General features: G+C 43.6%; 1 protein-coding gene across 3 annotated transcripts in view; it reads left to right on the top strand.

The window, feature by feature from the left end:
* HEG1 (heart development protein with EGF like domains 1) overlaps positions 1-11892 on the top strand; it is a 51901-nt gene extending 40009 nt beyond the window's left edge. For 2 of the 3 annotated variants that reach the window (XM_036386993.2, XM_036386992.2), the window contains exons 17-21: positions 825-867; positions 970-1007; positions 1503-1590; positions 3022-3196; positions 4791-11892. In XM_036386993.2, the coding sequence (XP_036242886.1) occupies positions 825-867; positions 970-1007; positions 1503-1590; positions 3022-3196; positions 4791-4940 (494 nt within the window). In that variant the 3' untranslated portion in view covers positions 4941-11892. The remainder of the gene's footprint in view (positions 1-824; positions 868-969; positions 1008-1502; positions 1591-3021; positions 3197-4790) is intronic. The other variant, XM_036386994.2, reaches the window with a different exon arrangement.
* Positions 11893-15391: the final 3499 nt, after the last annotated feature.

Raw genomic sequence — 15391 nt, 5'->3', positions numbered from 1 at the left:
GAAAAGCAGTGATCTTATCAGTAGTTTCAACCTTATAGTTGTGTGTCCAGTGTATCATCCCCTTTGCTGTTCATCAGAAGGGTAGTGTAATTTCCTCAGATAATGTCCTCAGGATAGCTGTCCATAAGCATGGAAATTATTTTATTTTGAAGTGATGGTTCCAGTTTTTCACCAACATTTTGCACATAGCAGTTTTCTAGATTATCTAGAATTAATAAATTCAATTTCTATTGAAAAAAATTATATTCATATAGTAAAATATGATATCTCAAAGTTTGACTTAGCTGCAAATTTGAAAAATCTGAAAAAAAGGTGACATGAGAAAAAACATTAGCATCCCACTTCTGGTTACACTGACTGTGTTTGCATAACGTCTTGTTGCAGTACTAACACTTAAAATTAATTAATAACACATGCCAATGCTAAAGTAGCATAGTTTAAGTGGGCTTTCAAAATGAAAACTGGAGGCACTTGCACATTTTTTACATTGCTATTTTGTGTGAAGCAGTACCAGTGTGCAGTGAGTTTTCATTTGGGCAAGAAGCTCTGCTGGGAATGCCAGCAGCCCTCCCTGTGCCAGGCTCCAAACTGGCTCTGCTTGGAAGCCCTGAAATGGTTCCATTAAAGTCAGCAGGAGGTATTATTCAGCCTATTCACCTCAAGTGCCCGATGTTTTCCCCAAGCCAGAGGACATCCAGCCACCCACCCGAGCGCACGGCGCTCCGGCAGCGCGGTCGGGCCGGGGGCGGTGCGGGTGAGGCTGCGCTGGGCAATCCCTGCCGGCTCCACTGCGCGGTGCTCACGGCCCTTCTCTCTGCTTTCAGCCTGTGAAGATGGATATAAGCTGGAGAACGAGACGTGTGTGAGGTATGGTGACTGTTCTGCCCTCCTCCCACCCCACCATCCTTGCTCTGGTGACCTGTTGGCACAACTGAGCTGCTGAAACTCCCTGTTGTTCTCTGTTCCCAGCTGCCCCTTTGGCTTGGGTGGATTCAACTGTGGAAACCGTGAGTACCAAATTTCATTCCTTTCATTTCCTACTGTGTCAGAAATAGGAGATTTGAAACAAATAATTGCAAGTGACTGTGTCTAAAGTGCAGTAGGTACACGCTACTTTTTTCAATGCTTTTTGTTCCTTCATTTTCTCTTAAAAGTCATTTTGTGGACCTTCTTTTACAATGCTGACTTAATGTCATCTAAGGAAAGGAGATCTCCTTTCCCTGTATAGTCTGTCAGGGTAGCACATATAGTGGGTACTCTTGAAGCAAGGTATTTGAAGGTGAATCCATTTGAGTTACTCTGATATATTGGTGAAGTTAATCTATTCCTTAGGGAAACAAGAACTTGTTTCTATTTCACTTGAAAACTTAAGGCTATATTGCTTATGGGGAGGGGGGAAGGTGGGAAATAAGCCGCTAATCCCTTTGCATGGGAGCTGTGGATATAAACTGGGGTTTAAAACCACACTGCTGTTTCTCAGCCTCTGTCTCTCCTGTCTGCAGCCTATCAGCTCATCACGGTGGTGATTGCAGCGGCAGGAGGGGGACTGCTGCTGATCATGGGCATAGCACTGATTGTCACTTGCTGCCGGTAGGTACCGCTGCCAGCCCGCCTCAATCCCCCCCGTGGATTGCACCATACCCAGAGCTCCCTGTGTGAGCTCTTAAGGACTAAAACATAGCATAGCTAAGGACCAAAACATAGGTGAAAACATAGGCTAAGCAAGTGGGGTAATCTGAGATACTGAAGTATCACACTGTGCTTTCATTTGGAGAATTTTGAATTTTTTTTTCCCCAGCAGCCAGGCTAAACGATGGACTGGGTGTCTCTTAAAGGTACACCTGGAAATCATGTCCTCTAAGGATGGAGAGCAGGAGAGTCCTTCCCATGCAGAGCTGTGAGGCTCTGAAGCCAGGAAGCAGACTCCAAAAGTGCAAGCTAAGTAGAAAGGAGCAGTTTAGGCAACAGGAGAGGTTACTTGCTGTCGCTCAGGTGGTGTTTGAGTGTATTTAAGGCTATTTTCATTCACCTTTATGGATAAGTCTGCATGTACTCTCACTCTGTGTGTCTCTCCCTCTCACACACACACTCACACACATACACACCTCATTCCCATGCCCGCAGGTGGCTTTTGACAAGATATGTTTTCCTAGGAAGCTCTATTTCCTGATATGTGTAATCTGAAAAGGGATGCCTTGCAGTAACACCCTCTCCTCGCTATTCCAGTCCCCAAATCTAGGATTTCAAAGCTCTCTGATAAAGATGGCAACTGGATTTGTCAGTTATATAGATGTGGCAGTGGTTTGGTTGTGCCCCTGTTACCCCATATCTTCAGCCAGGGGGATGCCAGCAGGAGATGAGGTGGCCCAGAGTGCAGATCTCCACAGGGGTGGACTGATCTTCACTTGAGCCCTGGTCTTGGGCAGCTTATGTGACTTCCTGGAGGATACTCTGCTTTGAATTGGAAGTGTCACCAAAGTCCACACATCAACCATTATAGTCCTGGAGGGACATTTGGTGTCACTCAGGCCAGCTCCTTGCAGGTCTTCCTTCTTAGGAATCAACATAGTGCCTACAAGTGCTATAGTTAATAGCATGGGGACTTCCATATGTTTTTATTCATCAATTTCCATGATTTTTTCATTGACTTAGATGAACACACATGTTTTTAAGAGACAAGGGGCATAGCTGGAACAGGAGGGGATCAAACTGAATGTAGGGAAATATTCTTTCACCAAGGGAGCTGTAAGGCAGTGGAACAGGTTGCTCAGGGAGTTTGCCATGTAAATTTGGAGATTTCAAAGCCCACCAGATAATGCCATCTGAGTTGCGTGACCTGATTTCATATCTGACTTGGCTTCAGAGCAGATGGCTGGACTATAGTCCTTCTGAGGTGATCTTTGTTCCCAGTCAAGATTTGTAACATCAAGTAATGATCTCTCCTGAGATCATGCCAGAAGTGTATACAAGACAGCAGGATAAGTTGTAAGTTTTCACTTTCCCTCATTCTTTTATAAACAGGAAGAATAAAAATGACATAAGTAAACTGATTTTCAAGAGTGGGGATTTCCAGATGTCACCTTATGCTGAATATCCGAAGAATCCCCGGGCACAGGAGTGGGGCAGAGAGACCATCGAGATGCAGGAGAATGGAAGCACCAAGAACCTGTTGCAGATGACAGATGTGTATTATTCGGTATCTATCCATAGATTAACTTTTAATCCCTTGTGCCTCGTACAGGAAAGAGATATTCCTTTATTTTTGGAAGTGCAGATCCCTTTCCTGCAAGATGAAAGGGCAAAGCAAATGTCTTCCATAGCAAGGCATTTTAGGAGTCCTATGGGCTCTAGCTATTACCTGTGGTGAATATCACAAAGAGATGTCATTTGGAAGAATGATGAGGAACTGTCTAGGAATAGTTTGGTAAAAATGCTCAAAAATCCCAACCCTAGAATAGGGAAGGACAGTTAAAGGTTTTGGATAAACTGCTAGGGTTCCCTGTTAGTAGTTTTCTCCTGTCCACCCTCACTGATTAAGGGGAAGGTTGAAACCTCTGTCTGGGGAACTTTGCCCCAGAATAGGAAGATGCTGGTCACTGAGGACCCCTCTTTTCCTCCATTCCTTCCCTCTCCAGGGTACATAAGGAGCATCCCTTCAGCTCTGATGAATTAAGGAGTAATAGGCTGTGTAGGGCACAGAAAGACACAAGCTCAAGTTGTTATGGCATGGTTGGTACCATCTGCTAATGGCTGTATCCAGAGCTGTGGTGCTGCTGTATCATCTGTCACTCATTTTCAGCAACATGTCCTTAAGGTGTGTGTGGGTTACTCATGAGAGTGAAGTCATTGGATTTCACCCAAATCACACATTCTGGTCTCCTTGCTTTCCAGAGCAGAGAGCTTTACTATTTTCCTGGCTTATATTTTAGGCTTTTCAGTGAGCAAATTTATTGGGTTGCACGGCATGGAGTCGAACAATTCTCCTTCATGCTTCCACTAAGAATGAGATATTTGAAATGAAGATGCGTTTCCTAATTTTTTAGACTAAATAAAGACTCTCATTATGCTGGTAATGAGAAATGGAAACTTTTTAGCAAGCAGTAGGTGATGAGGGTTTTGCATGGATCTGCTCTAGAACAGATTAAACCCAGAGGCTTCATGTTATTCACTGGGTGAAAGGATTGTACAGACTTGATCTTAGGCATCAGTGTTCCTCCACCAAGTGTCCCCAGAAATCTTACTTAGTTACAAGAAGGGGAGAGAAAGGAAGATCAGATAGTTTTGTATTTGACATATAATTCAAGGGACTGTGTTGGGAGAGGAAGTACCTATGGTAAATGGGGAGAGAAGTGCCCAGGTAATACTCAGAGCAGGAGACTACCTTTGATTTTCTGTAATTGTCTCCTTTAAGGATGGCTCTAGGATGATATCCTTTTAATGAGAGTTGAGCTCAATACCTGAGCTCAGCAGTTGAGCTCAATACCTGAGCTCAGCAGTAGATTTTTTTTTTAATTAAAAATTAACTGTGTACTTGGACCGCATTTGGCAGAGTCAGGTAAGTTTCAAATCTGTTCATTGGCCAGATGTTGAAATTAGATTTCACAATAATAATCCCTTCAGGCAATGCAGCAAAAATCATTCTAGATTATAGAGATCATTAGAGATCCCATTGTTCCCTCTAGCTACTGATCCAACAGCAAAGAAATGTGGTAATGCTGTGCCTGAAGAAGGATTTGAGTGTGAGAATGAGACCCTTTTTATTTAATTTTTTTTTTTTTTTGCTAATACAGCCAACTGGACTGAGAAATCCTGAACTGGAAAGAAATGGACTTTTTCCTCCCTACACTGGTTTGCCTGGATCTCGACATTCGTGCATCTACCCTGGACAATACAATCCGTCCTTCATTAGTGATGAAACCAGAAGAAGAGACTATTTTTAGCAAAGAGTGGAGAGGGAGTGGAAGATTGACACAGTTGTGTGGCCGTTAATTCCCAGGTACAGTCTGTCTCCTGGGTAGTTGAGGCCACATCAATCTTACTCTTCCCATTTAATAGGAAGGACTTTGAACTTCATGCTGAGCATTGCTGCCCTGAGGGACGGTCACAGTTGCTGAGCATCAGAGAGGAGGAGGAAGAGGAGGGAATGGCTCAAGAAGCACATCACTAAAAGACTCAATGGGAAGCTAACACGTGTACTCCTTATTCATTCTTCACTCTTCGCGCTACACGGGCAAGCATGGATCAGTACAGGCAGATGAACTGTGCCCAGCACTCTGCATTGAATACCACTAGGGAGTGTCTTGTTTACAGATCTCGTTCGCTGTTGACTGTGCTTGTCTTCCTAGCCAGCCTTCATGCAAAGATTCACTGTGCAATTGCTTTTGGTCAGGCAAGTTTGGCCACTCCCTTTTAGATCACTGCCTCGCTGTTGGTTTCGTGCATGACAGGGAAGCTGACTTGTGTTCACCTTCATACTGGTAAAAGTTCTCCACATTTCTGTGTCCTTGCCAAAGCCAGGTGTCTGGCAATATTGGCTGAATTTGTGGGTTGATTGTCTCCTAGGAGTGCAGGAAGGTTAGTCACACCACTGCAATTTTAACAGAAAAAAGGCACAGTTGTTCCTCTGTGCTGCTTTGAAAACCTTCTGTATATAGGGAATGTTGTTGTTTTGTCAACCAATATTGTTCAGAAGTGATGCCACTACATGCCATCGTGGTGCTTCCATGTGGGATCCTTTGGGGCTCTGTTTCCCTGCAAGGAATTAAATGCCTCTAGACACAGCAATACAATATTAAATAATTACTCACAGGGAAGAAGAAGATGAGCTGTGAATTCAGAATGCTTTTTATGAGGAATCTGTGAAGGAGTAATAATGCTGTAGCCTTGGCTGGGTAGAGGAACCTGAATTCTGGGCGCTGAAGGTCGAATATATTTTCAAACCTCCAGAGTCCACCTTGAATTTGTAGGTGCTGTGGAGACTTTCAGTACATTGGAAAAGAGAGGGCTTACTGCAGTCAGTTGCATTTAAGGAAGAGAAAAACACGATGCTTGCAATCCTAGCATAGCAAAGATCACTTATGTTGAAGTGTTTTTCTTTCTTTCATCCTAGTTTTGAGTGATTCAGACCAGGCAAGTTTCCTCACCCAGGTGTGTTCGTTTATATTAGCAGAAGCTGAAGAATTTAAGTTATTGCATTTCTCACCAAAGATCAGGTTGAAACTCATGGACTGTATTCTGACCTAGAGTGAGTGTGGAAAGAGATCTTACTAATCACAGAATCCTGGAATGGGTTGGCTTGGAAGGGATCTTACAGATCATTTTTTTCCAACTCCTCTGCCATAAGCAGGGACACCTTCCACTAGACCAGGTTTCTCAAAGCCCCATCCAACCTGGCTTTGAACACTTGCAGGGATTGGGTAACTTCTCTGGGCAACCTGTTTCAGTGCCTCACCATTCTCATAGTGAAGAATTTCTTTCTTGTAACTAATCTAAATCTACCTTCTTTGCTTTAAAATAATTTCCCTTGTCCTTTCCCTACATGCCCTTGTGAAAAGTCCCTCTCCAGCTTTTTTGTAGACCTCCTTTAGTTACTGGAAGGTGCTCTAAGGTCTCCCTGGAGCCTACTCTTCTCCAGGCTGAACAGATCAACTTTCTCAGACTGTCTTCATAGGAGAGGTGCTCCAGCCTCTGACCACCTTTGTGGCCTCCTCTGGCCTCATTTCTTCAGATAGGAGCACAGCACTGCAGATGGGGTCTCAGGAGAGCAGAGCAGAGGGAGAGGATCCCCTGCCCACCCTGGCTCTGGTGCTGCCCAGGACACAATTGGCTTTCTGGGCTGTGAGAGCACATTGCTGGGTCATGTTGAACTTCTCACCAACCAACACCCCAAGTCCTCAGGGTTAGTTTCTATTCTCCAAGAGCCTGCATTTGTGCTGAGGATTGCCCCGGCTCACATGTGGGAAATATAATTAAATATCATGAAGTATATTTACCACTTATCTTTACTGCACTGTTAATCTGAGTCATCCAAAGCCTGTTTAGATACAAGGTCCAGATGCAGTTTCTCCTCTTGAATGTGAATGTGCTTTTAATTCAAGGTGGCTGCTTGTATAAGGATAACAAATAGCACAGTTCCATTGTCGCTAACTCACCATATCTGTGGTGTGCACAGAATGTGACATTCCCTTCTCCCCTACCATGCTTTAAAAGACACAGTCCCTACAGCTAAGTTCATTAGGTAGCTCAGCTGACTGAAGCACTGAGGATAATGGGGTGCATCCCCCAAAGTGCCTAACCCCAGTTCAGATGCTCATGTGTTGTGTGGCTGCTCACTGGAGGCAAACCTGGGGTGATGAGGAGCTCTCCATCAGGAAGGAGGTACTTGCATCCTACAGGTGGTGTGAGTTCCCAGATCCTTTCCCAGCACTTCAAAGGCTGTTGTGTTCCCTACCAAAGGTCAGTAACTGGTATCCAGAGGGAAGTGAGACAGAAACAGGCAATTATAAGCTGTGTTGGCTTAGAGGTTTCTGGTCCCTGCTCACAGTTGCTTCTGTTTTCTCAAAACTTCAAGACAGGAAAGGTGCCACAGATGTGCCTGAGAAGGCACAGTTCAGTGCACCAGCCACAGCACACAAACACAGTGTCTTTTTTATGCCTCAGCTCTTGTCTTCTATGTAGAAGCAGCAGTGTGAGCTTGCAGAGAAACAGAGCTTTATGGACACCTAGGGCAGTACCCTTTGCACTTACATGAACTTTTGGTGACAATGCATGCAACTTCACACCTATCTGATCCATAATCAGCCCTGCAGCTGATTAGGATCTCAGGTGTAGGGGGAAAGGAATGGATGCTCATGGGAAGTACAGCAGCCTAAGGAGCTGTATTTAGGGAAAGCTTTACTTACAGTGTCCAAAATATTACAACAGGTAAAGCACAAGAATTAGGCGTTCTCTCCCACTCTGATTAGAGTTTTCATCCAGGACAGAAAGGACTGCCTTTCCCCTGGTATGGAGCAGAGCTATGTTTTTGTTACAAAAGAAAAGAAGAAGATGCAAAATCTAAATCTAGATCTTCTAGATCATCAAAATCTTCATGCTAAATCTAAATCCAAAGTCTATAGACAAGCACTGGACTTTGTCCCTTTTCAGTAAAGTAGCTTGTGATAAGGAGATGTCCCAGCAATGATGAGAACCCCATGATTTGCCCATGTGCCAGCATTTCCTCAGATGGGGAAGCATTTAGGCCTATGCTTATAGGCAAAGATGTTTAACTGCTTGGTTAGTTCAAAGACTAGGAGATGAACTTCTACGTGTCAGGTACAAAGGGCAAAGTGTGGCACCAACTCACAACTGCAGATCAGTCCTTCTGCAGTAAGAGTCTATGAACAAAACTTCTGGTCTGTATCTGCCAGCACATTGCAAATTGCAAGGGATTTGAATGGAATTGAGATAGGACTATTTCTAAAGAGAGCACACAAAAGTTTGCAAGTAATAATTTTAATACCTTAATGGTCTTCAAATTCTTCTTGAATTGTATCTGGAGAGAAAGAGTCTTAGTAAATCCAGCAGGATTTTCTGAGTGAGGACTGCAAAACTTGGAATTTTCTGAAAGAGTGTTATTGCACTGAAATTTTCTCTCTGCCAATGGAGGTAAACGTTGGGGCATTTCTTATGAGGGTTTATCCATTGCAGCCTCACCTTCTGTGTAGCTTGGATAAGGAAGGAGTCTCAGAGCCAATGCATAGTCCACAGAAGGAGGGGAAAAAGGGTCTCTCCTGGCTTGCCACACCTTCTCTGGGTGTCTTAGGAGGCCCTGCCCAGCAGGCAAGAGAGGGGTTCAGGCACGAGGAGTCAGCACCCAGATGAGTGCAGGTGCTTTCCCCGAGTGTTCCAGGAAGCTTTTGGGAAGGTGACAGAAGCAGCCTGGGGTGATTCAGCCCCTGGGTTTCCACCAGCCCAGCTGCAACCTGTTCTGCAGTGCTCCTGTCTCTGGTGCAGAGCATGTGTTGTGTCACAGTTTATGGTGCTTGTTTTAGTGCAGTGTTCACTGCCTCACCCAGCAGTACAGACTCGCCCAGCCACAGCAGGGATGGGGGCAGTGTTTCAGTGCAGGTTGTCTCTCTGTAAAGCTGCCACCAGGATCCTCTCTGTCTCTGCCATGAACACAGCTCCCTTTGGCAGTGGAGTGGGGCTCGTCACTCCTCTTGCGTCTAAGAAGGGTCTCTATGTGCCCTCAAGCCCACTTCCAAAATCAGATTCTTCTCTGTTCACAACCTAACTCCCTGTAGGATGTCTAAATACATGCAGCTTATTTCTCATCTTTCTTTTACATTACTTCTAGCTACCCCAAATTGAAAATTTTGAGCACACTGGATGTTTTTGCCAAGGGGAATCACTCTCCACTATGCGAGAGGATAGAAGGGAAGTGGCATGTTTTTGGTATGGAGAATGCAAGTGGTTCAGCCAGATGTGGAGAAAGGAAGAAAAACTATACCAACACTGCTCATAAATCTGCTGTTGCTCCTGGCTGCTGTGGAAAGTGCGGGGAGCAGTCAGCAATGACCCATGGGCAGTTGTGTGGGTGTGTTTTTAATTAAATTTAGAAAAAAAAAATGCTAATTCTGTTGCTTGACAGGAAAAACTGTGAGAGGCATGTGTTTGCTGCTATGGTGCTCTGCCAGTTATACTGATAAAATTCCTTACCCACAAAAATACCCCTGACAGTCAGCATAGGAGAGGCAATCCCTGAACTGATCAGCAAAACACAGATTTGAGGAATCTTTCAGAAGGCATCTTGCACATACAGTCTTCCTGTGTCCTGCTGCTTGCCCTGGCCAGTCCTTCCAGCTGTACTGGGAAAATCAGGCTTGTTTTTTCACACTGTTGAAACCTCACAGCACTGAATTGGGCTATAAGTGGAAAAAGTGGGCCCAGGTTTTCCTCCACACTGGAAGTGTTAGGTTTTATAGCAGCAATGAATCTCATTGCTCTTGTGGCATTTCCCATAAGACCCACTGGCACAGTCATGTACTGAGTTACTGCTCATGAACTGCTTTATGAAAGTTACCTGCCTCCACGCTGCAGGGTAGCAAAAGGCTTTAAAAACAGCAATAAATTGCAGTGAGAGAGAGGTATTTATCATTGTGAGATTGTTTGTGCCAGTGCTTGTACAGGTTGTTTGCTGGGACCTGAGTGAGCACAGAGTGGGTTTGGACACTGCTGCAGATATGCTGAGTTGCTTTCTCAGGACTTGTCTCTGATGCTGGTCAATGGCCATATCCATTCCAAATCCAGCTGGAATTTTCATTCCCTAATAGTAATCTTTAGCTTTCTTCCTTAAATTAACAAGAACGGATGCATATTAGTTAAATGCTCTTCCTATGCTGACTAATGTTTTTTCCTCTTTACACACAAAGGATGTAATCCAGCATCCCTACAGTGACTGGGGTAACTCTCCCATGGACTGTAAAGAAGTTTTTTTTAGGACTGAATTACTCCACCACTAGGGTCACCTGCATGTAGTACATGCTTTCCCATGGCTCTGTCTGCCTATTTCTGTGATACTGTTCCTGCCTTTCCATGTTGTATCTTTTTTTCCTAAAGCATACTTATTACTGTAGCAGGACCTGTGTTATGTGAGAATGAACAAAACAGCTTCAAGATTGGAAACAGTTTCCTGGGAAGAGAGTGAATGTGAATTTTGTGTAGTTGTTTTACTGGTCAGCCACCCTCTTTCCTATCTGTAATATTTAGGGATGTAGAGATGCTTCCTGTTGTCACACATATCAACTGCTCTGCAGATTACTCTTGCCTGTCCCTTTAGAAATTAAGCAAGATCTCCTAGTTTCAGAAGGGGTATGTCCTGTGCTTGTAAGAGTTTGGGACCTTTTCAATGTACATTTAATTCTTCATTCCCTTGAGCTGCTGAAATTGAAAAGCAGGAGAGAAATTCACGAAGGAGTAAGAAGTACCAAAATTAAAAAAAAAAGAATATGCTTAATTATTTTGCAGAAGTGTGACTTCAGCACTGTGAGATCAAGTGTGGGATGACACCTTTTATGTGTCTAGTCTATGTTGCATAATATCCTTGGTGAGGGAGCACCTAGCAAGGGTACCTGATGTTCCTCCAAAGTGGTATTGAAATGCTAAATTGCTCAGTCTCTATTTCAATGAAGTGCTAGAAGAGATGGGAGTCCTACTTGGGTTAATGACTGCAGCAGACAGCCCCCAGTTCAGCAAAATCCTGTATGGAAAAGTCCCGTGGAATACAGTAAATACTGATTACTTCCCTTGAATACGGCTGTAGAATTTGCTGGACATAAAAAGTCTTCAATAAAATCTGCTAGGATGGGTTTAATTTAAAGAAAAAAAAAAAAAAAGAAACTCAACAGGATAAATATTTACTGCCTTCATTTTTTAAAGGAAATCCTGTTCAACTCAGTCATTTGCTTTAAACCCATTAAATTCTACAGGACTTTCTCCTAGTCAAAGGTGAATCTTGGTGTGTAAAATCATAATGATTTATTTAAGCAGCTTTTAGAATTGCAGTAGTAAAGCTCACCTTTTGTGAACTCTCTTCCAAAAGATAAATTTTCAGCATTTGTTTTTGCTTCTTTACAACCTGAATGTAAACCTGCTTTATGTTCTTGACATTGCTCCACTCCCTTCCCTCTATCTCTGAATGTTTGCTTCCAAGTCTCTGGAGTTCTGAGGATGTTTTCCAAACCAGTATTATTTAAAGTTGTATCATATTTTCAGCCTCCACTAATTATACAGTACTGTAGTAGCAAAATATAATTTTTAAGGATTGGATTATTTTTATATCTGCATCCAATATTATTAAATCTGGCGTTCTAGTCAGTATCATAAAAGGATACAATAAAACAATGAATATTACTGTGTCCCTGCTTTTTTATTGTATTTAGATTTTCCTGTAAAGGGAAACAAAAGCAATTTTTAGGTGGTCTTTATTATTATTATGCATCTAATCCAGAAAATAAGAAATTGCATAGAAAAGATTGAATAACTAAATTGAAAAGCAAAGAGGAAATGAGTATGTTCTGTTAGTTGTGCCAAACAAAATTCTGCTCAGCTGAAGTACAAGTTGTGTTCTGATACATTTATCTTGGTGGCACCAAGCAACTCAGTCTAATTTTAATTTTTCCTCAGTTTAATTTTTGCTGAAACTGGTAAAGTTGTGTGTTTACATGTGTGAGTGCATGTTGGAGGGGAGGAAAACCTCAGGAGAGGGTGCAGCAGGGCTGTTTGCAAGGGCAAAGAACTGGACCTGACCACCATGAGATCAGTCCAGTCCCAGTAAAAACCACCAGGGACAGTGAAGAATGCCCAGCTGAGTGTCGCTCAAAGGAAGAAGGAGGGCGCCTTGAATCCAGAGGAACACCAAGTCCAAGTCAGGCTGCTGAGAAGAGGCATGATTTGGAAGAGCATCTGGAGCAATGGCAGGTAGGTTCATCTGGGGCAATTTTTTTGGTGTTGCTCCAGAGCAGTACAGCTGTGACAGAAATCAGATGGGACTAAGGTGGGATTCATCTGTTCTATGAAAAGTTAGGTGGCCACTTTGAACACATGATCTGGCTCTCCCAGTAGCCATGAAAAGGGACACACACCCACAGAGAGCACCTCACCCCATGGTAAGAGACCACTTACCATGACTGTCTCATGTTACTCTACTTTCTGTGTGAGGTTGGTATCTTTTAGGAAATTGGCAGTGTAAAACCACAGGTCACAACATTTCCATGAGACTAAGTAAAAGGTCTTTGGGGTTGTGGAGAAGCACATGATTTAACAGCCCTGCCCACTTCAGATTTGCACGTTGGGGCCTCTGAGACCACTGAATGCATCCCTAATGTGTGCCCTCAAACTCTTGGGAACCACCTGAAAAGAAGTTAAAGAGCATCTGCTTCCCCTGATCATATGTGAATCTGGATCCATAGCTAAATCTTTGATTTAGACTTCTGAAGCTTTTTTTTAAACTTTTAGCTAATTAAAACATATATTTCTACTTATATATGTCATATATAGTGGAGGAAGCAAATTTACATGAAATAACAAAATGTGGAGGAATCTATTAAGAAAAAGGATTGAAAAATGTGCAGGAAAAAAGTATTGAGCTGGTGCACATAAAAAGCTGTGAAAGACAATTTTTTCTACATTCTCTTCTGACAGCATGATTGCCTCTTGATTTCATGCACTTTCTAATAGATAGATAAGGTCCTTTACTTTTGGTATTTCTTTTTCCTGCCATAAAAAAATATTGACAATAGAGCAGCTACTGTTACTAAACATAGCATATTTTTTATTCCATAATAATTGTTCCGTGTTCTTGATTGTCATATCTGAGTTTTGACACACAACAGTTTGATTTTATAGCCTCTGGAAAGTTATTGACTTACTTCTGCAAAGGAAGTTTTCTCTGTAGTTCCTTGCAGGACATCACAATTCCTGTGGCTATGTGAGTCTGTCTGGACTAACAGTCAGCTTTTTATTGTGCTTAATGTGTGCTTAATTATTAAGTGCAGTTTCACTGGTATCAGTTCTCCTCTTTGGTTAATTCTCTGTGTCTGTTCTCCTAAACCACCGTATCTCTGGTTTATAATATATAATTAATTACCCCACAAATCACCAAGCAACAGGGCACATAGAGCCTGTCACCCTCCTTCCTATTGTGACCACTGGTGTGTCACAAATGGGCAAGGAAGGGCGAGCAGATATGAAAACTGCTAGTCTGTGAAGATGTGTGTCTTTCAGGGCATTACTTCCTAGAGGAGCTGGGGCCTTTTGCATTGCAAATGACTCACACTGCCAAAACTGTGATCATAATAAACGTAAACAACCAGGCAGGAATGGAAGTAAAGTTTAAAAATATAGGTAACACACCAGTTCCTGATGTGCCTTCACTGTAGAGAACAGTTCTAATGTGCAGGAATGCACACTCAACCACTAGTCTCTAGTGTAGGCAGAAAAGCTGCACCATCTACACCTGCTGAAGACCTGGCCCTCATTTTCCATAGTGCCCTGAGAAGTTATTTTGGTCCCATGCACTTGCTTCACAGCCAACAGGGAGATTTTTGAGATCTGGATTGATCTAGCTGCACCTTGAGGCAGCATTGAAAAATCAGAGTGTAAGTCTGGGAGATGGCCATTGCCAGAGGATGGGTGACATAAAGCTGGGCCACTCTCCAACAGCCAAGTTCGTCCTCCTCTGCACACCCACCCCCACCTGAAGCACCTGCTGGGGTCTGGGGCTCACAGCACTGAAATTTGTTATTCTGACAAGATTTTGGGATTAGTTTTTGGATGTCCCCTGAGGCTGGGAGCATGGTGGTGACCTGAGGTGGAGGCTGGACACTGGCCAAGCAGGTAGGCACAGGGCACTGGGGCCAAACATTTCCCAGGCATTTCCTTCTCTTATTCTGCCAGCTTCCTGGCAAAGCACTTTTAGTGAGGGGCCTGGAGGAATTGAGTGATTTGACGGGCAATAGGCACAGGAGGGAGCAGGAGCAGGGCAGGAGCTGAATCCAGCATGGCCTGAAGGAGCAGACAGAGGGAGAGGGGGGCTGCCAGGGGGTCACTGTGGGGACTTGGGGGTAGGTGTGGGGAGCAGGTCACACTGGAGGGACTTCAGGGACAGAGATACAAAGGAAGGCACAGGCAAACACCCCACATTTCAGGCTCAGCATCCTGAGCAGGTTCACAGAGGGACAAGGCTGCTCATTCCTTGTGCCAGCAGAGGCACACAACCATTTTTGCTGTTGGTAAGCCAGCAGTGTTTCCTAGTTCAGTGCAAGTTAAAAGTTTAAGACAACCCTATGCTCAGGAATGACTTTGAGTAATACTTCTGGTCTCTCTCACCCTCCTTCATTCAAGGAGATTACTCAAGACTGCATTTCTTGTTCTTAAAACAGAAGATCAAACAAAAGCAGACAAAGGGAGAGGCATTTACTACACAGAGCTGTTATGTGGCATTCAGTAGTGTGTTCATAACCTGCCTGTGTTGCTGACAGGGGGGTCTGCCAGAGGAGACCAGGACCATAGCCATTAGAAGTGGCAGGGGTTGTGGCAACACTGATGGGTTGTTTGTCTTTCTTTTGTCTGGTAATGATGGCATAACTGGTGTTTACTTCAGAGAAACACTTTACTGGCAGTTGTGGCAGGATGCAGAGTCACTCAGACCTTCAAAATGAGAGAAATTACACCTTTGCCTGAAAAGGAGGAACTGGAAATCACTGATCTGGCCCAGCTGACCTCAAGCAGTGCATTTTACTGGAGCACAAAGCAGAACAAACACTGGAAAACTTGGGCAGGGAAGGCAGCTGGAAGTAAGAGACTTTGGGATAACCAACTCCTGCCCACAGAGACCTTTTTTCCCATCTTG

Source organism: Molothrus ater, chromosome 7 (genome assembly GCF_012460135.2).
Source record: "Molothrus ater isolate BHLD 08-10-18 breed brown headed cowbird chromosome 7, BPBGC_Mater_1.1, whole genome shotgun sequence".
NCBI lineage: Eukaryota > Metazoa > Chordata > Aves > Passeriformes > Icteridae > Molothrus > Molothrus ater.
This window is presented reverse-complemented; position numbering and strand designations above follow the sequence as displayed.